The sequence below is a fragment of the Bos taurus genome, chromosome 22, assembly GCF_002263795.3.
Source record: "Bos taurus isolate L1 Dominette 01449 registration number 42190680 breed Hereford chromosome 22, ARS-UCD2.0, whole genome shotgun sequence".
NCBI lineage: Eukaryota > Metazoa > Chordata > Mammalia > Artiodactyla > Bovidae > Bos > Bos taurus.
Window position 1 is genome coordinate 59,497,245 of NC_037349.1, and position 26,172 is coordinate 59,523,416.

Below are 26,172 nucleotides of genomic sequence, written 5' to 3' on the forward strand. Positions count from 1 at the left end.
ACCACGTGGCTCGGCCTGTCAGGGAAGGGGTGTGGACCGCGTGGCTCGGCCTGTCAGGGATGGGGTAGGGACCGCCATGGCTCGGCCTGGGTTAGGGAGGGGGTAGGGACTGCCGTGGCTCGGCCTGGGTCAGGGAGGGGGTGTGGACCGCCATGGCTCAACCTGGGTCAGAGAAGGGGTGGGGACGCCTATGGCTATGTGGATCTTCTCACACTGATGCAGCTCAGGCTGTGGCACTGACTACACAGCTCTGGGAACAGGCTAAAGATGCTTAAATGTGCATCTGAAACGGGCAGATTTTATGGTATGTGAATTACATCTCAGAACAAATGTTTAACAAAACAGCCTTGACAGTCCATGCTGCCTGGCCCAAGAGCCACCCAGAGGCCTCCAGGCTCATGGGAACAGCAGGTGGAAGGCCTCCTGGTCCCCTTGGGTCCCCAGAGCTCCAGAGAATGTTCTCCCCATCACCTCCCACAGCATGGCCTCAAAGGCCTGCTGCTCGGAGGGAGCCTCAGGCCCAGCCTGGCCCAGGACCGGCCAATGCAAGGACAAGCGTGCAGGGAACAGGTCTCAGGGCCTGGGACTGGCTGGCTCCTGGGACGCCTGCCCAAATCTTATTCCAACCTGGATGGAGTGAATCTGAGGCTAAGTGAGAAGTTTTAAGCAATTAATTTTAAAAGATCACAGCTTTACCAAAAGCTGTGGCTATGGTTTCCTCCTGACTTTGATTATAACCTTCCAGCAAAACATTCGCCTCGCCAAAGCAAGTCTGCATTATTTTCTATTCTTGGCATGACTAGAAAATATTCTTTGATTTAACATTTGATATGTTTTGTTCTCAAGGGCAAGCCCCATGAGAAGAAAAATGTACCCCAGCAGAATGAGATATGACTACCTGCTTCCATTTTTCTTCCTGGTTGGTTCCTGCTCAAATGTTCTGAATTCATTTAAACTCGAGGCCACGTCTCTGACGTTACACGGCTCCCACACTGTCACCCAAAACCCAGCAAAGTCACCCGCTGGCCAGCGGCTGCTGCTGCAGGCGGAGCTTGACTTGGGTCTCCTAGAGACGCCGAGGGCTCTGGGCTTGGAAGAAGGGGTCCTACCCAGCACCGAGGAGCAGGGGACGAAAGCCAACAGATTCTAGGAGCCAAAGGAGTTAGAGCGGAGGGAGCGCCTCCACTCGTATCGTCGCCCTTAAACGCGCCTCAGCGTTTGAGGACAAGCGTAAGATGCCATAACTCAACACGACGGATTTCTAGACAGATCCATTGAAAGACTAGGGGTAGAGAAAACAAGAAGTGTCTTTCTTGCTTGGTTGGTTTTGCATGAAGAAAACACTTGAACTCCTGGAGGGGCCAGGCCCCCGTGTCCTACCTCTGCTTGCGCCACGCAGCCTGCTCGGCGCTAAGTGCAGACAGCCAACGAGCAGAGTCAAAACCTGGGGGAAGACGCACGGTCATTCACACACAGGCCTTCTCATGGGACCAAAGAGCATCGCAGACAGACTGCAGGCGTACTCCTGGAGAGAATGGCGGAAGGCACCGTGCTGCTCCATGCTGTCCCGTGAGCTCAGAGACGTGGAAGAACAGAGAAGGGAAGAAGCTTCAGTGTCATAAAGAAAGCTCCCCCGCCCAGGCTGCAGAGACAGGCTCCGGGGGCTGCCCACTGCCCTCCAAGGCTAGGAACCCCAGCCACACGTGTAAGGCTGTGACAGCTCAGTAGCTCTGGCCAGGCAGGCCCAGAGTGGGGCAAGCCTGGCGGAAGCACCGCTAAAGCGGGGGCAGGGGGGCCGGCGATCAGGCCGACGGCCGGGCACAGAGCGGCCGTTCATTACCCACAGGCACAGGAGACCAGGGCGACACTACGCTGTTAATCCCAGCAGCCACAGACGACTACAGATGGCCGAGCCCAGCCGCCAGCATTTGTCAGACCTCCTCCTTCCTGCCAGGGCAAGAGCAAGGGCGGGTGCAGTCCCTCACCCCCACTCAAGCCCCATCACTGAATCTTGGCGAAGTTCTAACTCTGAAAGATTTATACTCTACAATGGATCAGAGGAAAGTACTGCCCAGAAACACCACCACAGGGGCCAGGGTGGACAGGCACCTGTCCACTCACACCGAGAGAGCCAGTGCTCCGGGGGCTGGTCAGCACGGCTCGGAATGAGCTCTGCCCCTCTGACCTGTGTTCTGCTCACTCTCTGCTCCACTGTCAGTCCGCAGGGGAGGACACTGTGCTGGTGACCTGTCACCACCCCTGACAGCCTCGGGGCTGGCACATGGCTTCATTCATTCGGAACTCATCAGGTGCCTCGCACAGGCCTGGCTCTGGTCATGGCACTGAGAACACACTGGGGAGCCAGACGCTATTCCCGCTTGCTCCCACGGAGGACAGAGGCCTTGACAAGCAAGCACATCAAACGCATCGGACGGCGCATCAGATGGCACACAGGGCTCGCAGGGAACAACGGGACACGAGGAAGGGGGAGCGCAGAGAGCCAGGGACACCAGGCCAGTAGGTCCGAGGGGACCTATCCAGGGAGGTGACACTCACGCTGAGGCTTCAGTGAGGAGGGTCAGACAGTGCAAGAGGAGGGACAGCAGACGCAGGACTGGCCTGTCCAAAAAGGAGCAGGCCAGTGTGCCGGGAGGCGGTGCGAGAGGAGGGGACAGCAGACGCAGGACTGGCCCGTCCAAAAAGGAGCAGGCCAGTGTGCCGGGAGGCGGTGCGAGAGGAGGAACAGCAGATGCAGGACTGGCCCGTCCAAAAAGGAGCAGGCCAGTGTGTCGGGAGGCCGGGAGACAGGGACGAGGCTCGCGGCGGGCAGAGGCAGACCAAGGTTCTCACGAGGGCAACGAGCAACCTCAGGACAGTTTTGAGGCTGAGAGTGGACCTGATCTAATGAACATCCATCCCTCATGTGACGCATGAGCCGAGGGAGGAGGAGAGGGCAGAGAGGAAGGACAAGGTCCAGGACGCAGGATTCTGGGGACAGAAGCCAGGACTCAGCCTCCAGAGCCGTCTCGAGAAGACCAAGACGTGCGAAGCCTCTGGGTCATGAGGATAACGCGGGGATTCACAGACCCAGGTCACGGGCAACAGAGCGGCTTCCCACCCCTGTCCAGGGAACTGCAGTTTCCTCGGCGGAAGGCTGGGGCTGCACTCCCCCAACACACCCCTTCACTCAGCATTGCTGCACAGACACCGGTTTGTAGCCACAGGCTGGCAGACCCTCGAATGCCGTTCCCTTCCTCTCAAAAGAAAAAGCCACGTTTTCCTCACCTCCCCGAGGGGAAGGCGGGCATCTGATCTATTGAAGGAAGAAGAGCAGCAGCCTGGGGCCCATCGCCTCCACGTGATCAGGTCTTGCATTAACACCCATAACAAGTGCCTCCACTTCCTCTCCTGAAAACAGGAAACTCTCAGACTGCCCACAGCACGGACCAGTCGGGAGGCGACAAGCTGGTATTATTTGACACTCATCATACAGCTGGGGCCCCCTGTGCCCAGGGACGCCGTCCGCCAGCAGGCCAGTGAAGCCATCTGAACCATCCGTGCTCCCACATGTACCCGTGGGCCCAGGGAGTGCCGTCAGAAGGAACAAGAGGAGAAGACAGGCGGGCGATACCAGGGTCCTGGTCCACAGAGAGAAGGAGAGTCTCTGAGCCACACTCCCTTTATGCCATGTGCCTGCGTTAAAGGACCGTCTTTCTACATAAAAGGAACATGTTTTAAAGCCCTGTCCGTGGAGTCCAGTACACTGAAATGGGTGTGAAAAGGCAATTCCCCAGAGGTACTCTAGCGACTTCCTCTGGAGGGACGGGAGGGGTGAGTAGGGGCCTTCTACCTGGTCTGTGACGTTCTATTTCTTCAGGAGTAGAACGCATACTCATGTACTACATGTACTGTTAAAATTAATGAAACGGTACATCACAGGAGGGCATCTGAGAAGTACCCACCAAGACCCTCTGCCCAGGCGTGTCAGTTCTAGGGGCTCTCCTTACAGACACACAAGCACACCCACCAAAGACGTCTGCTCTAGAAAACCCACTGAAGAAGCATGGGGAGCAAAAACGGTAAAGGACATAAATGTCCATCATTAAGACATTAAGAAAATGGTGGTGCCAGTGTACAACGGATTTCCACGTGATGTTGAAAAGCAATGATGTATTGTGGTGTGTGTGTGCTTAGCTGCTCAGTCGTGTCCGACTCTCTGAGACCCCACCGACTGTAGCCCCCCAGCTTCCTCTGTCCGCGGGATTCTCCAGGCAAGAACTCTGGAGTGGGTGCTGCTTCACTATAGGGGCGGCAGCTTGGCGTATCCAGTGAAACAGTGCATGTGGTGTTACCACCTTGTTTACAAAAAGAAGAAAAGGAAGAACAAGGACAGGAGGAGTCGACGTATACACAGGCGCCCTGTCTCCACGTGGAGCCCGGAAGCGGCGCGGGAGGGGGCGGCGGCCGACTCCCGGGACGGGCGACGGGGACCAGGGGACAGCGAGCGGACGCCTTGCGGGCACCGTGCGGGTCTCTGAGCTTCCCCAACTTGTGCTGCGAACGAGTGCCAAGGGTGTCACGCACACACGCGGTAAGAAGACCTAAAGCGCTCGGCGTCGGCGGGGCGGCCCCTCCCGCCCCCGGCCCCCTGCCCGCGGCCGCGCTCACCGCCGATGATGGTCCGGATGAGGGACGCGTGGCCCGGGCAGTCGACCAGCGTGACCTGCAGCCGCGGCTCGGGCTCGGGCTCGGGCCCCGCCCCCGGCGCCGGCCGCAGGTGCGCGGGCAGCGGCACGGAGAAGCAGGAGAAGCCCAGGTCGAGCGTGATGCCGCGCTCGCGGCTCTGCGGCTGCTTGTCGAAGGCGGCGGTGGAGGCCGTGGTGCTGAGCGCGCGCGCCAGCGCCGTCTTGCCGCTGTCGATGTGGCCCAGGACGCCCACGTTCACGTTCACCCGCCGGCCCGCCATGCCGCCGCCGGTCCTCCCGCTAAGCCGGCCCGGCCGCCGCCCGCGCCCGGCTCGCGCGTTCCGCCGCCGAAGCTTCCGGTCCCGGTCCGCCCGCCGGGGCGTCGGGGAGCCGGGGCCGCCGAAGCGCCAGACTGAAAGCAAAAGGAACGTCCCGCGCCGGGCCCGCGGCCCCCACGCTCTGGCCGTGCCGCCCACAGGAAAGGGGTGGCCCCCGGTCAGCGGCACGGACCACACTTCCAAATGCCTGCCTGGGCCCGGCAGGTGGCTCTTCGGAGAGATGGGCAGGGTTTAAAGTGCCCAGAGGGGTACTGCACGGACGGGCTGCCACTGCTCAGCTTCAGCCAAGCAGAGCGGCTGGGACTACCAGCCCCGCCTGTCAAGAGTGTTTCTGTATGAAATTCAGGAACATTTGCCTGGTGAACCCCTGATGCTTGGGGATGTGGGCTGCAGCCATGACCTGGCCGGACTTAAATCTAAGCGCTCACCGGCGGCAGAGCTGCGGCTTTAGGCCAGGTCTTCCTGCCTCCAGTCCCACCGCAGCCGGCTCACACGCTGCTCCTTCCCCAGCAGTGGGCCTCGGGGTGGGGCCTGAGCCCCGTCGGGGAGTCCAGCCCCATCTCCACGAATGCCAAGGAGATGGAAGCTCTGAGTTGTCTGAAAGTCGTCCAGATTAAGACTGTATCCTGGGGCCGGCGGTGCCTTGGCAGGTGTGCCTGGAGGAGTGTGAGGGACACCCTGCAGGAACTGGAGTGCCGTTGCCAGCAAGACGCAGGTCCCATCATGCCTGCCTCTCTGTTCTTTGTCTCTCTGCTGGCTTCTACCCCAGGGAAGCCACTTTGCTTTAGACCAGCCTGGTGCTCTGGTGCTCACCTCTGTCCCAGTGGGCTGAGGACCTTTGCATATCTTTGCTTGCCCCCAGGAGAGCACATGCAAACTGTTTCTTGAGTGGAGCCACCCCCAAACCTCCAGCCCACAGACACCCTCCTCTGCCGGAAACTCCTGAGTCCCAGCCTGGGTTCCAAGGCTGGGCCCAGTCCCTGGGAAATGATTGACAGGGAGCGGCCTGCAGAACTGCGATTATTTGGGATTTCTTCTTAATGTTAATGCAATGCTGGTTCCTTTCTGTTCCTTTAATGCTATTTTGTATTAAGGTAGTTCAAAGTTCTTTACAAACAGCTAGTAATTAATTCAACTTCATTAAGACCAATTAATCCAGGATTAATTATAAATTTGCCCAGAGGAAGTTATTATACTTTGCTCTTTGATTTGAGTTTTGGTTTTAAAGATTCTTTTAGGAGTGAAATGGAAATTTCCGTCTTCTCTAAGGCTATCCACCTTGCCAGTGACTGTGTTAACCATGTACCTTCCTTGGCATGTCCCATACTAACCTCGGATCAGGTTGTCACCAGGCCACCACTGTGCTCCATGGCACTGCCAGTGCTGAGCTGCTCTGCTAGCGCCCCCTTAGCTGCAGGGCGGGAGCTGACGTCCTGGCAAGAACTGGTCCCCACAAGCTGGAATCACGCCCCGTGTCCCCCACCACCACCCCGCTCCATTTCTTCCACCTGAATATGGATATAAGCTCTTTAAGGTCTGCAGGGGTCAGGGTCCTCTCCCTCCTCAACTGTCCTCAGAGGCACCAGGCTCTTCTCCTCCGGGTCACCACGGGGGCTGACCCCACTCTAGCTGCAGGAAGGACCTGAGACTCGGGTCCCTTTCACTGGCCATGGCCACTGGTTCGGCAGTGAGCGTGTGACCCAAGTTAGCATAATCGGAGAAAAACCTGAAATCTTTTTCCAGGACAAGCAGTACAGAAGTATGCTCTCTGATAGGGACTAAAACCTGTGGAAATCAGTCTGGGCTGTGACGGGACCCCTGCGGGGGAGGCTGGCTGTGCAGAACAGTGACCTCCAAAGATGTTCACGTCTTGGAACCTGTGACACTGTTGGCCTGCACGGTAACAAGACCTGGCGTATGTGACTCAGTTAAAGATCTTGAGATGAGGTTGAGGGGGGAGGCTTATCCCAGATTATCCCGTGGGCCCTGGGAGAGAGGAGGGAGAAAAGGAACCAGAGATGGCGAAATGAGAAGACGTAGCTGGCCGTTACTGTCTTTAAAGGTGGAAGCAGGACATGAGTCCAGGAGCTGGGCAGGCTGTAGACGCTGGAAAACCCAGCCTGTGGGAGCTCCCCGGAGCCTCCAGAAAGGAACCCAGCCTGCCCACACCTGGACTTTAGCCCAGTGAGGCCTGTTTTGGACACTGATAGGCAGAACTGTAACAGAATGCATGGGACTTGTCTTATGACACCGTTTGTAGGAATTGGTTACTGCAGACATAGTGAACGAATATAGACATTTAACTAGACTGTGGAGTCTATTTTCACATTTATTAAGTTAGTGAATGGCTCATAGTTCCCTCCCACCTGGTCAGAGGAGCACAGTCTGACAGCTAAGACTTTACACCGGAAACAGCCTGACGGCCTGTCCTCTGGTCAGACCATGCTCCCCTGACCTCTGACCCCGCTGCCACGTGACATCAGTGGGATGGGGGTGCAGCCAGAGCCCTCGAGACCTGCAGGCTTCAGCTGCTTCCCCAGCATGTTCTGCCAGGTTCCCCCGCTGCAGTGGGGCGTGTCTGCTGGCATGGAGACAGGTCCCAGCAGAGAAGGCTGGCGGACCTGACCCCAGCCCCAGCCCCACTTTCTGCCTCAGGCTCCACAGCCATTCCCAGGAGAGTCCTCGGGGGAAAGCAGGGCAAGACGACTGGAAGGCAGCACACACAGCAGGCAGAGGGCAAAGGGACGAAAAGCCCAGGCCTCTGGGTTGCAGAGCGCGGACGCCCCTCTCTGTGCCACTTCCAGTGCTCAGGCCCGGTGCCAGAAACCTCACTGAACTCTCCTGATAGCCCTCGGCGGTGCTGCTAGGGCTGTTTCCCAGCAGAGGGAGGAGGGCCGCGAGAGGAGGCTTGCTCAGCCTCCGCTCCCTGCCAGCCAACCCCCGTTTCATGCAGGTCTCTCCAACCCCAATGACATGAGCCGTCTTCATCATTTACGCAAGATCCAGGCAGACACAGTGTTAAGTTTGACTTAAATAAAAGTATTTCGCCATACACGGAAAAACATTATCACTTGCCACAAATAGCTGGTAACCACAAAAATCTCAATAAAAAGTGAGACTAGCAAGTATTAAAAAGGGAGAGTCATAACTTCACCCCCTAAGATTCACTGAATTAGAATTAAAAAGGCACAGGAATTCCCTGGCCAGCCAATGGTTAGGACGTGGGCTTTTACTGCGGTGAACCGGGATTTAATCCCTGGTCAGGGATCACAGTTCGATCCAAGCTGTGCAGCCAAAAAAATAAAAATGTTAAAACAAAAAAAAAGGATTAAAAAGGCAGCAATGTTCTCACTATGTGGATCAACGTTATTTGGTTGTGTGTCAGTGCACCACCTCCAAGGTGCCAGCAAAATCATCTGTCCCTCTGTCCCCAGAAATCAACCTGGAGATGAAATAACAAGCATACCAGTGTGCTTGGCAACAATCGGAAAGGGAGGTCATTCCAAATGCTGGTGAGAACGTGGGAATATAAGACCAGAGACGAAGCCAGTTAGCTTACAAGGGGGCCTCCTTCAACAGGGCCTTTGGTTGGCTTCGATTGTGATTGGTTTGGATCTTCGGGTCACGGCTCTGAAGTGCACCCTAGACCCTGGGAATGCTATTGCTTACAATCAGCATCATAATCTTCATCGTGCATTGTATTCTCTCAAAAGCTTTAAATGCATGTTTGCAGCCACTAACCAGCAAGCAAATGATCTCCCTGAGACTGAAACGTCAGGAAAAGAATGAATTATGAGTTAAAGAATGTGAATCTGACATCATGAGCTGCGAGCACCGCACAGAGGCTCAGCAGAAACTGCAAGGGCTCCAGAGCGGTAGCTGAGAGTAGCGCTAAAGCCTAAATTTCTATCGCCTCTCTCAGTCTGAGACACTGATCAGGAGGAAATTGTTGAAAAACAAGACAACAGGCCCCGCTAAGCCCAAAGTCACCAAAACTCGCAGTTTCAGCCCTCCGCTGTGCCTGGGCCCGGCCGCCTTGCTCGTACGCTGAGGGCTATTTCTGGATGCTCTGCTCTACTTTGTAGGTCTGTGTCTGTCCTTATGCCAGTGCTGCGCTGTTTGATTACCGCAGGCCATGATTAAATGTTCTGTTAGTCAGGATACGCTCTGAGCGCTCAGCTGAGGCTGGAGCACATGATGGGTGCGTGGCTCCACAGGGTCCCCGAGCGACTGCCTCCCTCTATACTCAGCAGTCTTCTCAAGGTGTGGAGAAGGCAGAGGCAGGCTTGACCTGGACTTGGGGGTTCAAAGGTCCGATGTGAAAGACTTCAAAGCAAGGAGGGAGCAGAAGCGTTGGAAACCAAGAGGCTGAGATGATCAAGCCTGGATGAAGAAATGAGGGGTCAAGGGACAGGCGGTGAAAGAGCAAGGGTCAGGGGGTTGGAGTGAGAGAGCGGGCGGGCCGGCAGGCAGGCCAGGGCCCACACAGCACAAGCTGAGATGCAGCGTCCGCCCCAGATCTTGTATGTGTCACTGCACAGGCCCATGGATGGAAATCTAACTCAAGCTATGTTAAGCCTCAGGGTCTGCGCGGCTCACCCTGCAAGTGGGGCAAGGCTGGCTGGGTCTGGGGTCGTAAACGGCCACCTCAGGAGTCTCTGCCAGCTGACCTGTCCTCTGTGCTGGCTTCAGCCTCCGGTGGACACTTCTCATGAGGTGGCAAAGATGACGCAGAGACCCAGGACCAAGCCTCTTTCCTGTTATTTCCCGTAAAGGTGCAGGACTAAGTGTCACTGGGCTGTCCGCTCACATTTCTGCACCAATCACTATTCTGGGGATGAGGGGACACTTTGACTGGCCAGGCCAGGGTCCCGTGTCCATCCCTGAAACAAAGCTGAGGGAGGGCCAACCCATCTAAGCCATGTGGTGCCCAGAGAGGGAAGGGTGGTTCTCTACACAAAATGAGAGGGAGGGGCGTCAGGAGGTGAGAAGGGTGCTGGGCAGGCATAACAATCAAGTCTACTGCTGTGGCCTCACCGACCTTCATGCGCCTTGGAGACTGGCCTGCTACATCATCTTCTGCTGAAACAGAAGGAACCCCCTGACTCTGCGGCCAGGTCCAGTTTCTTTGCACGCTGGACCTGCGGTCTAGGCCTGGAAAGGCATTTGCTCAATTTGTGATTTTGGACAAACTCCATCCTCCTTTAGGACCTCCGTTTCCGCACCTGTAAAAAGAGAATGCTGGGTCAGATCAGATTTCTGAACCCTTCTTTAGCAGGAAAAAAAATGCAACAGCTCTGGTGGAAGAGGAGGTGGGGGACAAAAGTTTCCACTCACTGACAGAAACCATTCCCGAGTCTGGTAAGATCCAGTGTGCAAAATACACACAGCAAATCTGCCCGACTCTGCGTGAACGTGGGGGTCCGGAACCGGGCCAAAGCCTGAGCTGAGCCCGACACTGACGCTAGAGCGAGGAACAGCAGCGACGCGGCCCACGCTTTCACCGTGCCCGCAGTCTAGTGGGAGAGACCAGCACTGACCGGCAGTCATGCAAGTAACTGGAAACCAGACTCAGAAGTCACGCTGGAGAAGTACGAGGAGACTCGAGAGGCAGCAGCCGCGGCGGCAGGATTTGACTCCAGGGCTGTCTCAACCCGGGCGCAAAAAAGCTCCCCTGAGCTCTGGGCAAGTCCCTCATTCCTCTGGACCTGAGTCCGCTTATCTGCGGCATAGCAAAGTACCATCTGCTTCTAAGGACGTTAGCCGACCATCAGGGTTCCGTGTGGGCATTACCATACCACCTTCTGGTGCTGTCCGCGGCTCTCCAGCTGGTCCAGGTGGCCCGCTCTGGGCTTGCACACCACGCCGGTGTACCTGCTCTGGCACCTCACCGTCACAAGCTTCCCAACTAAGGACTGAGCTTGTTAAGGCTGCAGACTTTGTATCATCGCAGTGCGCCGGAGTGTCTGGCTCAGAGCAGGTGCAAACCAATGTTTGTTGAACGAACGGGTGGATGGGAAGAGTACGCTGTTCCAGGCATTGCTGACATTATCATGGAACGGACAGGACGCAGCCGCGGGATGACCATCTAATCTGAGGGATGGGATGAGGGTTCCACAGGCTGCCATGCCTTAAGTCCTCAGCAGAAATTCCAACTGCTGATTACTTGCCGCGCGTTCTTGGGTGAGTTGCGGGGCCTCTTTTCGCCCGCATCTTCATCCGGACTAGGAACTACACTAAACGTCACCCACAGCCAACTTAATCTAAGTAAAGGGAGAGGTGGAGGCGAGGGGAAGCAGAGGAGGACAAGCTCCCTGAGGAAGCTGCGCAGGGCATGCCCGAAGACGGTGAGAGAGTGGCTGTCAGAAAACTGCTCAGCCGGCGCAGGTCGAAGCTTAAGTTCTAAACCTGTCTGTTCATCTCCAACTCCGAGGTCGAGCTTGAGCTCCGCAGAGCGGTATCGGTTCGAACGCGCCCACGGGCCGGAAGGCGCGGTGAAGAGCGGGACGCGCGCCCCCAGTGAGCTGCAGCGCCGCCCCTCTAGTCCCTACCCAGGAAGGAAGCGCCGGCCGCGGGGGAAGGCAACCCCGCGACACCGCCGGAAGGTGGTGGGCGGGCCCTACCGGCAGCCGCGACGGGCGCAGCCAGGGGCCAATGGAGCGCGGAGGCGTTCTCGCCGCGGCCAATGGGACGCCGACCTAGGCGGGACCAACCGCCTGGTAACGGCCTCGTGGTAACAGGGTGCGCGCCGCCTGGGCTCTGCGGGCTCCGGGGCTCCGGTTGTCAGGATGAAGATCGAGGAGGTGAAGAGCACCACTAAGACTCAGCGTATCGCCTCCCACAGCCACGTGAAGGGGCTGGGGCTGGACGAGAGCGGCCTGGCCAAGCAAGCGGCCTCGGGACTCGTGGGCCAGGAGAACGCGCGTGAGGTGTGGCGGCGGGCGGCGGGCCGGGGGTGCTGAGGCGGCCTGGGCGGGGCGGACCTGGGCCCCGGCGGTCGGCGCGACGCGGGGGTCGGCGGGGAGAAAACGGGCGAAACCCTGCTCTCCCGCACCGTGCGTTTCGGACACAAACGTTTAAACCGCCAAACAGGAGTGTTAGACTTTGGGGATTGGTTCTGCGGGGGGACCTCTGCGGGCCCCAAATTGGAGTTTCTGGGAACGCATTGGGAGGCTCTGGGATTTTAAAGCCGGAAAATGACCAGCCTCGGCAGGTGACGGGTATCGAGTCCTTTTTGACCATTGCAGTTAAAGCCCACATCTACTAAGTGATGATGGTGCCCAGTCCTCTCACCTACGGCATTATCACAGAACTATTCAGGCTCTTTTTTAAAATTGTTTTTTGTAGATGAAAAAATTCAGGGTGAGAGACCTGGCCACTCAGTCCACTGGCCGCTCAGTTTAGTAATAGCAACGCTGGAGTTTGTGCCTGTGTGTTTCTGACTCCCGAGACAGTGCTCTCTGTGTAGTACAGCCCCCCTCAGCCCTCTGCCAGTGGGCCTCTGCTGTGGCTCAGCAGCTGTACAAGTCCCGGTTAAGACTCTTGCCCTCTAAGAAAGGGCCAAAGAGAAGCCTTCGTTTTGAACACCATCCTTCCAGAGGGGAAAATGTGACAGGATAAGGTGACTGAACTTTCTCTTTATCCAGCTTCAGCTTAAGGTGGAAGTTTCTCTCAGACAGCTGGATAAAGTTTCTCTCTATCCGGCTGTCTGAGAGGCTGTCCCTGCAAACAGCTGTTGAGTGCTCTCCATGTGCTAAGCAGCCCCATTTCCATTGTCTTATTGCTCCCCTCCATCCTTACATTGTCTCTCCTCTACTTTTTTATGACACTTATCTGACATACGACAAAATTGGAAGACTTGTATACCCTTGTGCCCGGTTTCTGCAAGTAACATTTTACACCGTTGCTTTATCTTCCATCTGCTCATTTATCCATCCAGCAGCCATCTGCCTTTGCATTTCAAATTCAGCTGCAGACATTAGTATACTTTACCGTAAATTTGTTAGCATTTGTGCCTCTGCGTTATGAATTCTGTTTTCGGATGAGAAAATTGTGTTTCACAGAGATTAGGTTATGGGTCTGAGATTACTCAGCTGGGGATTGGTGGACCTAGGATTTAAAGCCAAGGCAACCTGACTCCAGAATCCATGCTGTTAACTCGGATGCTGTGTGCCTCCATATGAATATGAGCTGCCCAAGGATAGAGACCGGGTGGTGTTAAATATCCAGAACCTGGCTTATTATAGGGACTCAGAATTTATGTACTGATTTATTAGTCATCCCACTTCTGCTGCCAGGTCCTTGTTTGAGTCTGGTCACATCACCAGCCTCCTTGCTGTTCAATAGCCTCACCTGAAAAATGAGAGTGACAGTTTTTGAAAGGCCCTTCCAGTTCACACTTTTTAACTTTTGGAATCCACTCAAGTGTCTCACTGGAGAGAAGGGGCCTAAATGGAAGAATACTAACGCGAAGAGGAAGTGTGTGAATGCGAGCACATAGACAAGGCTTAAACACTCTTCTACCTGTTTAGTTGCCCAAAGAGCTCCAATGCTGGGGGTCATGGTCCCAGCGGTTACTATGGAAAGACCACAGTGGCTCTTTTATCTTTTTGAAAATGCGACCTCTGAAGAATATCTTCTAGGCTGTGTAAGTGTACTGTGCTTTTCCAGCTGAGCCAGAAACGGAATAGAGCACATCCACATGCTTTCCTTGAACCTGTGTTTTTGAGGGGCTAAGTGTGAGAGCAAGATACATCTCCATAGTCCACGGGGAAAAGAGAGAGAAGAGTTAGATGTGTTCACAAGACGTTGTCAGCACGCTACTGCCCAGGGAGAAAAGCTGTGACCTGCCTTGAGACAAATAGAATGCACCTTGCAGAGAGTCATGCTTTAAATCAGTGCAAGAGATCTTGTGTTATGTAGTCTCAAGATACAGGTGTTCAGGGAGTGTGACTTTCTCAGCCTTGCTCCAAAAATATTCTAAAGTGCATAAAATCGGTAACCCATTTACAGAATTTCTGTGTATGTACATACATATATGTGTCGGTTTACAGTCGGCCCTTGGACAACATGGGTTTGAACTGCATGAGTCACCATATGCAGATTTCTTTCAGTATAGAAGCACTGGGACACTTGGCTGCTGTCACAGATGTGGAGGGCTGACTGTAGTTATGCGCTGATTTTTGACTGTGTGGAGATCGTGCATCCCAACTTCAAGGGTTCATGGGTCAGCTATATCTACAGATAGATGTATGTGATTTTATATACACACACACACACAATGTATATGCTGTACAAAATGGCTTAATGCTCAGAATATTTAAAATATGCTCACAGATAATTTAGTCTTGAGGATTTGAAAGGCATTTCTTGGCTCTTATGATGCCACAGATTAAAATCACATGCAGCGTTTGCTTGCAGCATTCTAGGATAGTTAACTGATGGCCAACTAGTAGAATATGTCATTGCTTCTTAGTACTTAGTGGGTTAGTTTGAGAATCTACTGGAAGCTGTGAACCTCTCCCTGGAAAATGCACACGTGCAGATAGAAACACAGTTTTGTTTCCAATTTCTAGAGGGCCCCTGGAGTATATGCCGCAGCTCCCATTTCCATTCTCCATAGAGCAGCCATTAAGACCCTTTAAAAACGAATCTTCAGAACGTGACATGTAGCCTGAGACTTTTTCACTGGTTTCCCATTACATGCAGAATAAAATCCAAACTTGAATGTGGACTGCAAGGTCCTCATCTAAGTTCTGCCCCTCCTACCTCCACGACCTCATCTTCCTTGCCTGCTTGTTTTCTGAACTCCGGTTCATGCAGCCTTTCTGTCCCTTGGGTGTGCCAGGCTCATTCCTGTATTTTGAGTTGCCGGGAACACTGACTTCTGCCCTGCCTGGAGTTTCATGTATCAAATACAATGTCGAAGAGGCCTCCCCAGATCGCTCTGTGGAGTACCCTCTGCCCCAGCCACTCGCCCCTTTGCTGCCCTTTCTTCATAGTGATTTTGTGTTTGTCTCCCCACGAGAACAGGAGCTCCGTGGCCCTCATGGCCTCCAGCACCTGGAGCAGCCCCTGTGGTGTCCTGGCGTTCAGTGAATGAGTCTGAATTGTGTGCACCAGAGACTGACTGTTTCCTCCTGTGAAGCATTTTAATATTGATTTACTATTTCTTTCCATTGTGGTGTCTAGGCATGTGGTGTGATAGTAGAATTAATCAAAAGCAAGAAAATGGCTGGAAGAGCTGTCCTGTTGGCAGGACCTCCTGGAACTGGCAAGGTACTCATTTTCTCTCATTTTAAAAATCTGCCCAAGAGGTTGATTTTAATGTCTAAACCAAATTGAATTTGTGTCTTCACTAGTCTTTGTTTAGCTGAATTGGTTATATGTATGTTTTTAAAACTGATGTGCAGTAATACATTTGAGTATCTAAAATCCATGCTTCTAAAATTCAAATTATCCTGGCTGACCTCCAGAGAAGAGAGAATGGAGTCCTCAGAGGGGTCTCATTGTCCTTAATTTCTCTTTTATCTCTTTCAAGTCTCCTTTGCTTTGGAAATATATTTCTGTTGGCCTAGGGCGTCATAAAATCTTGGGAATGACATCTTATTTGGGAGGGAAAGAAAATCGGTCAGCAGGCAATTTTCCAAATGCTGACTTGACGCAACACTGCCCTAGCTGTGAGAGATGGCAGGAGAAGGGGAAAAGAGTTTTGTCTTTTTATCTCCAAGGGCCTCATGGGCTCCCTGGGGCAGAGAGGGAACCATGGCAGCAGGAAGGTCTTCAGCTGAGCTGCGGGCGTCGCCTGGCCATAGATGCGACTGGCGTTGCAGCAGAAGGTGGCGCTTGGGCTGGTATGGCTGGAGGAGTTGAGGCTTGACGTTTACCCTTGGAGCGGGGAGACGGTTTGGCTTTGCAGGAAAGAAAAGGGCCTTTTAGGCCGAGATGCCTAACAGCTTGTGGGATCTGTGAGGGGCTTGGCCGGGTGCTTGAAACACACCATCTGGGCCTGTTTGTTCTTTAAGAGGGCCGCTTGATGCTCCCCTCATAGCTCAGTTGGTAAAGAATCCCACCTGCAATGCAGGAGACCCCGGTTTGATTCCTGGATTGGGAAGATCTGCTGGAGAAGGGATAGGCTACCCACTCCAGTATTCTTGGGCTTCTCTTATGGTTCAGCTGGTAAAGAATCTGCCTGCAATGCCAGAGACCTGGATTCAATCCCTGGGTTGGGAAGATCTCCTGGAGAAGGGAAAGGCTACCCACTCCAGTATTCTGGCCTGGAGAATCCATATCTAGTCCAAGAGGTCTCAAAGAGCTGGACACAGCTGAGCAACTCACTCACTCGATGCAGGAGAGGAGAAGCTTGGGAGTGAGTTTGTAAAGAAGGGGGTTCCACCCTGGTGCTGAGACCCCAGGCAGGTCCCTTAGCCTTTCTGAAGCAGTAGCAGCCCTCCCTGTTGAAGAGTTATTAAATTGGTACTTGTAAGATGATGACTTTATCATTTTGAAGTCATATGATTGAATTGCCAGTATATCTTACGTTGGTGTCTTAAAGTTGAGGGAAAAGTGCTGTATTTGTGAACAAGTAAAGGGCTGTAAACGTGAACTTCAGTTTCCTTTCTGCTCATCACTGTGTGTTAGTTGCCCAGTCACGTCCGACTCCACGCGACCCCATGGACTGTAGCCCGCCAGGCTCCTCTGTCCGTGAGATTTCCCAGGCAGGAACACTGGAGTGGGTGCCATTCCTTGTCCAGGCTCGTCACTGTGTTTACCATTTATTTGCTTACTGTCCCTTTTCGTATCTTAGATGTTTGCTCTCTTTCCGTTTTCTTCTTCCTAAACCACATCGCTAAGAAGTTCCTTCTAGAAGGAACTGGCAAAGTCAGGTTTGTGTTAATTGTATTGCCCTTGTTTTGAGAGAGAGTTTTGTTGGATATGTAGTTCAGCTGACAGACGCTTTCTCTCAATGCTGTTTCTCTCGATGGCATTTCCTACCTTTTGGCTACTAGTGTTGCTTTCGAGAAGATTAATTTTGAGGATTCTGTCTTTTTTCTCTGGGTGTTTTTGGGATATTTTGGTTTTGGTGTTTCACTGTGGTATGTCAAAGAGTGGATTTATTTTCGTTTATCTTGCTTGATATGGATCTGAGTATGTAACAATTCTAATCAGTTCTGGGAACTGGCTAGCCTCTCTTTCTTCAGATGCTGCCTTTCTCTGGTCTCTTTCCTCTCCTGAAGTCCAGTGAGGTGGCGCCCCCCTGCAGGGGTCCTCCGCCTGGACCACCTTTGCCCTCTGGGCCCTGTGGCACTGTCCTGAGACATTTCGATCGTTGCACTCGGTGGGGCAGCGGGTGCTGCTGGCCTCTGGTAGGTGGAGGCCGTGGGGCCCGCAGGGCGCCCTGCAGAGGTGGAGCGGCTCCCACAGCGAGCTCTCCAACCTGAAGCGCCCGCCCGGAGCCTCTCAGTTTGTCCCCGAGTCTTTAACCTATGTTTTCTGTTTCTTTGGCTCTGCTGCATTCTGGGGAGCTTCTTTAGACCTCTCTTCCAGTCTGCCTTGTAGCCTGTGAGAAAGCTACTCTTCAGTACAGTCCGTTGAATGTTTTTCATTTTGAAAAATTTGAAATCTACAAAAGAGTGGAAAGAACAGTTTGATGAACCCCTCTGTACCCTACTCATAGGTAACTAATGGTAAATATTTTGTGAATTTGTGTTTTCTGTATTTTACTTCTGAACCGTTTGAAAGTAAGTGCCAGGACCTTCTTTGCCATGATACTGTCATCCACCCAAGAAGTGTACTGTTGCTAACAGTATTAGCTAATATTTAGCTCATAGGAAAATATCTGTAAGTCTGTTCAGTTCTTGGCTCTCTCGTTTTCTGTGCTTCTTCTTTTTTGTTTCATTTTGTTTTCATTTTTCATATTTCTTATTTGAATTATAATCACATACCTCACATTGCATTCACAATAGTTTCTTTAGTCTCTTTATCTGGAACAGTTATCCTTCCCTGCATTTTTTGGATTCCTTGTACAGTACTGACATTTTTGAAAAGCCCAGGACAGCTGTTTTGTAGAGTGTCCTACAGTGGTTGTCTGACTGTGTCTGAAACACTCAGCACTTTGGCAGAACACTGCATTAGGTGGTGGTATTGTGTCTGGAACCTGCATCGCAGCGGAAGGCTGACACCACGCCGTGTTCTCCTCTGAGGGGACTGGCTCGCTCTGAAACTCAGTCTTCTGGGAAGTGACACTGAGATGTTGGGAATATCCTTTACCCGATGGCTGTAGCATTTCAGTGGTCTTTGCCTTATCACACTGCTGGTTGCACAACGGTGACTTGTAAGTCTCTCGTACCCTCGGTCAGCACACGCGCCGTGCTGCGTTTGGTTGCTCAGGTGTGTCCGCTCTTCGCAGCCCAGTGGACTGCGGCCCCACAGCCCTCTGTCTGTGGGATTTTCCAGGCAGGAGTACTGGAATGGGTTGCCATTAACCTCATTAATACATATATTCGCTTGCTTTTTTTCTTTTTCTTTTCACTTTTTTTTGTAATGAAGAAGCCTCTCCCTCCTCCTCTTATTTTACAGTTTTTTCATTTCTTCAAGATCTGGCTATTTTGGGTAGTCTCTTGTTTCTTGTTCATGAAACAATTTCTTACTCACTTTATAGCCTGTGTCTGCTTGTGGACTTGTGTTTGATCAAATCTGAGGCTTCCCTGATCTCCTGATCAGGGCCGAGAACTTCCTGTGAGGGGCCCTGCTTGCGCCCACCCCAGGGCACGTGATGGGAATTTTGTGGCTTGGGTTTCTGGCCGTCAGGCCGTGTAGAGCCCAATCCTGAGTCTGTCTGAGAGCCTACTAGGGAGGCCTCCTCAGCCAGAGCTGCGCTGAGACTGGCCAGCTTGTCCCTGGCCCTTGGAGACTTTCTCTGTGGTCAGCTTGTCTACTGACACGTGTTCTTTGAGGCTTCTTTGTATCCATGGTTTCTGGCATCTATCAAACACAGGCCCAGCTCCCCAGGCATGGCGGCTTTCCTCTCTGGATCTGGCTTGACTATTTACTCATTCTGGATGTTCTGTAACAGGAAGGAGCGGCTGTGGCTCTCTCGGCCAGTTTGCTGGAGCCGTGGGTCCTTGGTGCTCTGGTAACATCGTACCATTTTCCTTCAGGAGATACCAGAGGCTCTCGGCACCCGTGGGTTGTCCAGTGGCCTCTCCACACGTTCAAGGCGTGGGGTAACTCTCCTGCGCCACTGTGTGCCCACGGGCCCCGAGGTTTAGGCAGCGTAACTGAGTGGCCGGCAGGAGTGCGCTGCTTGTTCAGAATGTGGCCGCTCCCCTCTTAAGGCTGCACGCTCATAACAATGGGGCTTTGTGTTTGGGTTTTAGGAAAAGGCGTTCATGTGAAATTGAAAATAAAGTTGACTATTTAATCTTTTGGCAACAGCCTCTTTGTGCCACTTGCTTGGGGCGGTCATCAGAAGTGGGTCCTGGAGACGGGGTTTGCATGCTGGCCCTGATGCTTGCCAGCTGACTGTGAGTGAGTTGGGCATGTGTGACTTTCAGTTTCTAAGTCCATGAAATGTGAACTAGATCATCGAGTTCATAGGCTGGTTGGGAGCATTCAGCGGGATCTCTTGTGCAAGTCAGTCAGGCAGTCAGTTCAGCCACTCAGCTGTGTCCGACTCTTGATCCCATGGACTGCAGTATGCCAGGCTTCCCTGCCCATCACCAACTCCTGGACTCAATGGACTCAACATCCATTGAGTCAGTGATGCCATCCAACCATCTCATCCTCTATCGTCCCCTTCTCCTCCTGCCTTCAATCTTTCCCAGCATTAACGTCTTTTCCAATGAGCCAGTTCTTTGCATCAGGTGGCCAGAGTATTGGAGTTTCAACTTCAGAATCAGTTCTTCCAATGAATAACCAGGACTGTTTTCCTTTAGGATTGACTGTTTTGATCTCCTTGCACTTCAAGGGACTCTGAAGAGTCTTCTCCAACACCACAGTTCAAAAGCATCAATTCTGCTCTCAGCTTTCTTTATAGTCCAACTCTCATATCCATACATGACTACTGGAAAAACCATAGCTTTGACTATAGAGACCTTTGTTGTCAAAGTAATGTCTCTGCTTTTTAATATGCTGACGATGCTTATCACAGCTTTTCTTCCAAGGAGCAAGTGTCTTCTAATTTCATGGCTGCAGTCACCATCTGCAGTGATTCTGGAGCCCAAGAAAATGAAGTCTCTCAGTTTCCACTGTTTCCCCATCTATTTGCCATGATGTGATGGGACCAGATGCCATGATCTTCGTTTTTTGAATGTTGAGTTTTAAGCCAGCTTTTTCACTCTCCTCTTTTACTTTCATCAAGAGGCTCTTCAGTTCCTCTTCACTTTCAGCCATAAGAGTGGTGTCATGTGCATATCTGAGGTTATTGATATTTCTCCCGGCAGTCTTGATCCCAGCTTGTGCTTCATCCAGCCCAGCATTTCACATAATGTACCCTTCGTAAAAATTAAATCAGCAGGGTGACAATATACAGCCTTGACGTACTCCTTTCCCGATTTGGAACCAGTCCGCTGTTCCATGTTTGGTTCTAACTGTTGCTTCTTGACCTGCACACAGATTTCTCAGGAAGCAGGTAAGGTGGTCTGGTATTCCCATCTCTTTGAGAATTTTCCAGTTTGTTGTGATACACAGTCAAAGGCTTTAGCGTAATCAATGAAGCAGAAGTAGATGTTTTCCTGGAACTCTCGTGCTTTTCTGCGATCCAGCGGATGTTGGCAGTCTGACCTCTGGTTCCTCTGCTTTTTCTGAATCCAGCTTAATCATCTGGACGTTGTCGGCTCCCGTCACGCAGTCTTCGTGCAGGTCCCTCTGTCCTACATGGTAGGTGCAGGTTAGTCCCTACAGTAGCCGCATCTCACGCTGTCCTTCTGAGAGCCTTTAAACGGAAGCAGCTGGACACCCCGCGGCATTTCTTAGCCACGCAGTTCTCATTTGGTACAGGGACACATAGGTCATTTCTTCCGTATTGGGCTGCTGTGGGGTCTGCACTGCATCAGGTGTGGCACTGTCTGAGTTCACAGCTGAGGGAGGGGCGTTGGGGCCTGTAGCGCTGGGGGAAGAGAAAGAAGAGTGACTGGGCAGGTGAGCAGTTTGGACAGAGGTGGGCCTGGCCGGCCTGCGGCTCTCCCCATGGCGTCCTGGTCAAGCGTGCTGCTGCCTTGCTGTCATGCTCTAGAGAGGGTCCCTTCATTCTCAGAATACAGGAGAGCACAGCTCTAGAGATATCAGCCTCGGGGGCACAAACTCGGATGCCTGCTCACGTGGGCAGTGGGCTGAGGAAGCGCCCAGGAGCTAGTGCAAGCCTCGCTGGGGGCAGCTGCCTGGGTGTCCACTCTCAGCACAGCCGTGTGGCCACTGGGGCCCGTTGTGGCCAGAGCTTCTTGCTTCTCAGAAGAAGCTAAATGACTGTATTCTTCTGTGAAATTTCCCTACGTCCAAGCATGCGCAACAACTAAGTTGAAAAATACACCTGAGACTCTGCAGGCCAAAATAGGAGCAGTCTGTGGGCAATCAGCTTGCTGCCAGTGACTAACCCAGGAATTTGAGTTGACTGATGAGAAAGTCAGGCACGTGGCTGGCCCATGTGCTTGGGGTCACACTGAAGATTAAACCATCAGCAGTGAACAGAAGAGGAATTACAACTGTCTCAGAGATCCACGTCATTCTGTAGCAGCAAGCTTCTTGTCTTAGCCTGTGCACCTTGGAGCTGACCTCACTGGGCTTTTGTGTCGGAGTTAAGGCCAGCTGAAAGCGGTTCTGGCTCTCCGTACGGGACGTTTGGTCATGCATCTGTTAAGTCCTCGTCTGTTCGGCAGCTGTAGTTATTTTAGCGAAAGTCACTTTGTAGTTCCTATGGGCGTGTTCAAGTGTGACTGCACCAACTCGTAGCCTCAGGATCCCAGCCTGGGTGTCACTCTTCCCGATTTGTGGGCCACTCCGCATAAAGTGGGCCTCCAGTCATTTGTTCCGTGATTACTGATTTTTGATGGGCTGTAGTTGATGGTTTCCTGAGTCTGTAAAGATAGAAAGCAGTATCTCAGAGACCCAGCAGAGCTGTTCTACTGCGACGTGGTCAGCACTGTGTTTCGACGTTGAGGGAACAGTTTGGGAAGCCTCTGCTGATTCTGATGGGAACATGATCTCTGGAACCCTGCTGCCAGAGTTTGAGGCCCCACTCTGCCATTTTCTAGATTACGGTACCAAGGACGAGTTATTTAATCTGTGTCTCAGCTTCCTCATTTGTGAAATGAGGAGAGCAGTGGTGTTCAGCTCACAGGGCTAGTGGGAGGGGCGTGTGCAGCATCGGGAGCTAGACCTGTTCTGGCCGAGTCTCAGTCGTGACAGCCATTGTGATGACAGGGACCGTTGGAGATGCCGCTCACATTAGAAATTGTCCACAAGAGTCATCAAATGTTGATTGTGAAACGTGCAAACGGTATTAAAACTAAAGGGACTAGAATTTCAGTTCCTAGTTAATAATTTCTGTTTGTAGCATATGTTCCCGAATCACTGTATTTCAAGAATGTGAAACAAGCGCATTTCTTTGCTTTCTGTGTAGACGGCTCTAGCTCTGGCTATTGCTCAGGAGCTGGGGAGTAAGGTCCCCTTCTGCCCGATGGTGGGGAGTGAAGTATACTCCACGGAGATCAAGAAGACGGAAGTGCTGATGGAGAACTTCCGCAGGGCCATTGGTGAGTACCCTCCCGCGCCCGCCGAGCCTCGTCCTCACCGGCCTCCTCCTGCGAAAACGCCTCTGGGACGTGTGCGGGTGGCGCTGCTCTTTTTCTTTTGGCGCCGTTAGCGTTATCTTTGCAATGAAACACAACCCCAGTTGTTCTAGAAAGTGCTTTAGCAACCAGCAGACGCGGGCCCCAGCCCTGGTTTGGGGTTTCACTGGCAGTGGACTCTCTTGGCAGCCTTCCTGTGCTTTCGGAGGTGACGGCCGCGGCGAAGGCTTTGGCCCTGAGCCAGCAGCTCTGTGCGCCGGGCCGTGGGAGCGCCGGGCCGTGGGAGCGCCGGGCCGTGGGAGAGCCGGGCCTGCGTGCCCAGCCGGTCAGCGAGCCAGGGGCTGTGGGGCTGCGGAGCCTCGAGGCAGTGCTGCCGACCTCGCGGGGCCTGGCTCCCGTGCTGAAGGCTCGTAGCGTGTCAGGCCCTCTACTGACCGTGGCCTTTTCCTGCCCAGGAGGACGTGCTCTGCATTTTGCATCTGACAAAGCAGAGTCTCATGAAGTTAGATAACTTGCCTTTGGTGATCTACCTAGCAAGTAGCGCAGAACCATAGTCTGAGCCTACACCTGTCTGACCCTGGGGCCCGTGCTCTGACTCCATACAGCGAGCAGAAGGTGACTGCTCTTCTGAAATGTCCCTCATTCCAGCCAGGACTTCGGGGGCATTGTCCTGGCCCCATGCCTGCGGGTCTGGGTCTGGAGAAATCTTAGTCCCCCTCAGACCTGCGTCTCTCTCTAGGGTGCACTTGTTGGGTAACGGGTGATGAGCACTTGTCAGAGCACCTGTGTCCTTGTGTAGTCCCTGTGGTTGTCAAAGCAAGGTAAGTGTTCTCAAGAGGGACACTTACTAGAAAACGTCAAGAAGTTTTCTTCAAAGTTTAAGAAAGAATGGGCTTGTCTAAGCCCAGAATTCTTTCCTCAAGAATCTAGCGTCTAGTTTAAGGGTATGTTGAATAGGGCTTTTGCAAATCATGCTGAGTGAAAAGAGAAGCAGCTGAAGAGTGGTTTGGGGTTCACGGGAGTCCCTCTGGCTGGGATGGAGAGTGAGAGCCGAAGCAAGGAGCTGGTGAGGGGCCTAAGCGAGAGGTGGTGGGCTGTGGACCAGCCCGGTGGAGGTAGAAAGAAAGGGCTGGCTCCTGGGTCCAGCTGGATGGTGGAGTGATGAAATTTCCTGAACGATTAGACGTGGGGCTGGAAGAGAGGGGAAGTGGGGTGCTCGCCGGGTGCCGCCGTTTGCGGTGGAGGGGAAGTGTGGGAAGCAGGGCCTTGAGTGTCGCTGCGGGCGCACGGACCCCGTCCCCCAGCGCGCCCTGGTTCCCGGCCCGTGGCGGGGGCGCTCGGTGCTGTTTCTCCGAATGGGAGGAGGGGTGCTCTTGGAAGCGGGTAGAAGGAAGCAGAGGCTTCTGCATCTCAGGGCCGTGTCTGATTGATAGATGTCGTTTGGTTTACACAGTGTTTTAATAACTCTCGAATGAATTTCCAGTGTTTGGAAATTGGGATATGTCCTGTAAAATGAGAAAAGCTTTCATTTCTGCACAGCCATGGGGGTCCCAGCAAAGCAGGCTAAGTTCTAGATTTTGTCAAACTGCAAAATATTCTGACTGAAAATATTTTTTTACCCCGAAACACTGGATTTTTTATGTACCTATTTTAAATGGAAATATACACATCAGTTCAGGTCAGTCGCTCAGTCGTGTCCGACTCTTCATGACCCCGTGAATCACAGCACGCCAGGCCTCCCTGTCCATCACCATCTCCCGGAGTTCACTCAGACTCACGTCCCTCGAGTCAGTGATGCCATCCAGCCATCTCATCCTCTGTCGTCCCCTTCTCCTCCTGCCCCCAATCCCTCCCAGCATCAGAGTCTTTTCCAATGAGTCAGCTCTTCGCATGAGGTGGCCAAAGTACTGGAGTTTCCCCATGGAAAAGAAATACAAAAAAGCAAAATGGCTGTCTGGGGAGGCCTTACAAATAGCTGTGAAAAGAAGAGAAGCAAAAAGCAAAGGAGAAAAAGAAAGATATAAACATCTGAATGCAGAGTTCCAAAGAATAGCAAGGAGAGATAAGAAAGCCTTCCTCAGCGATCATTGCAAAGAAATAGAGGAAAACAACAGAATGGGAAAGACTAGAGATCTCTTCAAGAAAATTAGAGATACCAAGGGAACATTTCATGTAAAGATGGGCTCGATCAAGGACAGAAATGGTATGGACCTAACAGAAGCAGAAGATATTAAGAAGAGGTGGCAAGCATACACAGAAGAACTGTACAAAAAAGATCTTCATGACCAAGATAACATACACATAGGAAAGTGTAAAAACACCTATTTTTAACAGTAATGAAGTAGATGCTCACACAGCCACCGTTCACTCAGGGTACAGAGCATCAGACATGGCTCATGCTCTCCCAGGCACAGCCCCTCGCCTCCCACACGTCCCCATAGGGCGTGAGAGCCGTGGCAGTGGCCTCTGAGCGTCGCAGCCCTGTACACCCCTGTGTGTCGCGGGCAGTGCGGCTTAGTTTTGCCCCATTTATAAACTTTCTCTGGACAGAATTCACTTTAGGTGCTGTGTCTTGCTTCCTTACAGCTTTTATCTGTGTAAGGTCCAGTTCCTGTTATTACGTGTTGTGCTCTCTCTGGAATAACAGTGGAAATGGCTCACAAGACCCTCTTTCTGGTTTAACTTCTTCCTGAGTACTTTTCAGGAATTTGAGGAACATGTGCCAGAGATTTTATTTAACTCAGTAGCTGATGAGATAAAAAGTAAGATGCTACAATCAGTTCCAGTTATCTGAGTACTTTTAAAATATATTTTTATTTATTTAGAAAATGATTTTCTGAAATTGGTAAAAGATGACAAAGCTCACCTTTACACGAATGCGTATGTCTGAATTGCTTTAAGTTAATTTAAATGCCTTAAAATTTGAGAAAACTGAAGATAAATTTCCTGAGCATCTGTCATTTTTGAGGTGAGGGGACAATGTGATTCTTTTGATGGCAGCAAGGTGAAGAGGAATTTCTTGACCCTGCCCCAGAATAGAAAGGCAGGCCATTGACTGCCTTCAAAAGGGAGCCCTGTGTGTCTTCCTCTGCCTTTGAGTTCCTGTGAAGTGGCAGAGCGGGTGGGGAGGAAGCAGTAAGCCGACCAGAAATAAAAAGCAAGGAGTCTGTGCTGCTTCCTCGACGTGATGAAGATCCCTGTCAGGGATTCAGAAACCTGAGCCAGCAGATGAAACCTGTGTCGTTCCTGACGTCGTTGCCAGAGAGCGCGCCAGCCCGGCCCCTTTCCTGGCTAACAGCCGGTCTCATTGTCTGTCCACACGTCCCCTGCCTGCTTGTCAGCACAGAGCAACTTCTAAACAAA

General features: G+C 52.6%; 2 protein-coding genes across 9 annotated transcripts in view; one reads left to right on the forward strand and one right to left on the reverse strand.

Annotated features, from left to right (window-relative positions):
- Nucleotides 1–11,582, reverse strand: part of EEFSEC (eukaryotic elongation factor, selenocysteine-tRNA specific) — a 115,958-nt gene extending 104,376 nt beyond the window's left edge. For 2 of the 8 annotated variants that reach the window (XM_059879744.1, XM_059879750.1), the window contains exons 1-3: nt 10,564–11,582; nt 10,065–10,248; nt 4,669–9,406 (exon numbers count right to left, since the gene is read on the reverse strand). In XM_059879744.1, the coding sequence (XP_059735727.1) occupies nt 4,669–4,966 (298 nt within the window). In that variant the 5' untranslated portion in view covers nt 4,967–9,406; nt 10,065–10,248; nt 10,564–11,582. Of the gene's footprint in view, nt 1–4,668; nt 10,249–10,360 lie in introns of those variants that run through there. The other 6 variants (XM_059879747.1, XM_059879749.1, XM_059879745.1 and 3 more) reach the window with 6 other exon arrangements.
- Nucleotides 11,583–11,773: 191 nt separating this feature from the next.
- Nucleotides 11,774–26,172, forward strand: part of RUVBL1 (RuvB like AAA ATPase 1) — a 31,321-nt gene continuing 16,922 nt past the window's right edge. The window contains 3 exon segments of the mRNA NM_001101076.1: nt 11,774–11,952; nt 15,215–15,301; nt 22,641–22,773. Coding sequence (NP_001094546.1) covers nt 11,812–11,952; nt 15,215–15,301; nt 22,641–22,773 — 361 coding nt within the window. The 5' untranslated portion in view covers nt 11,774–11,811.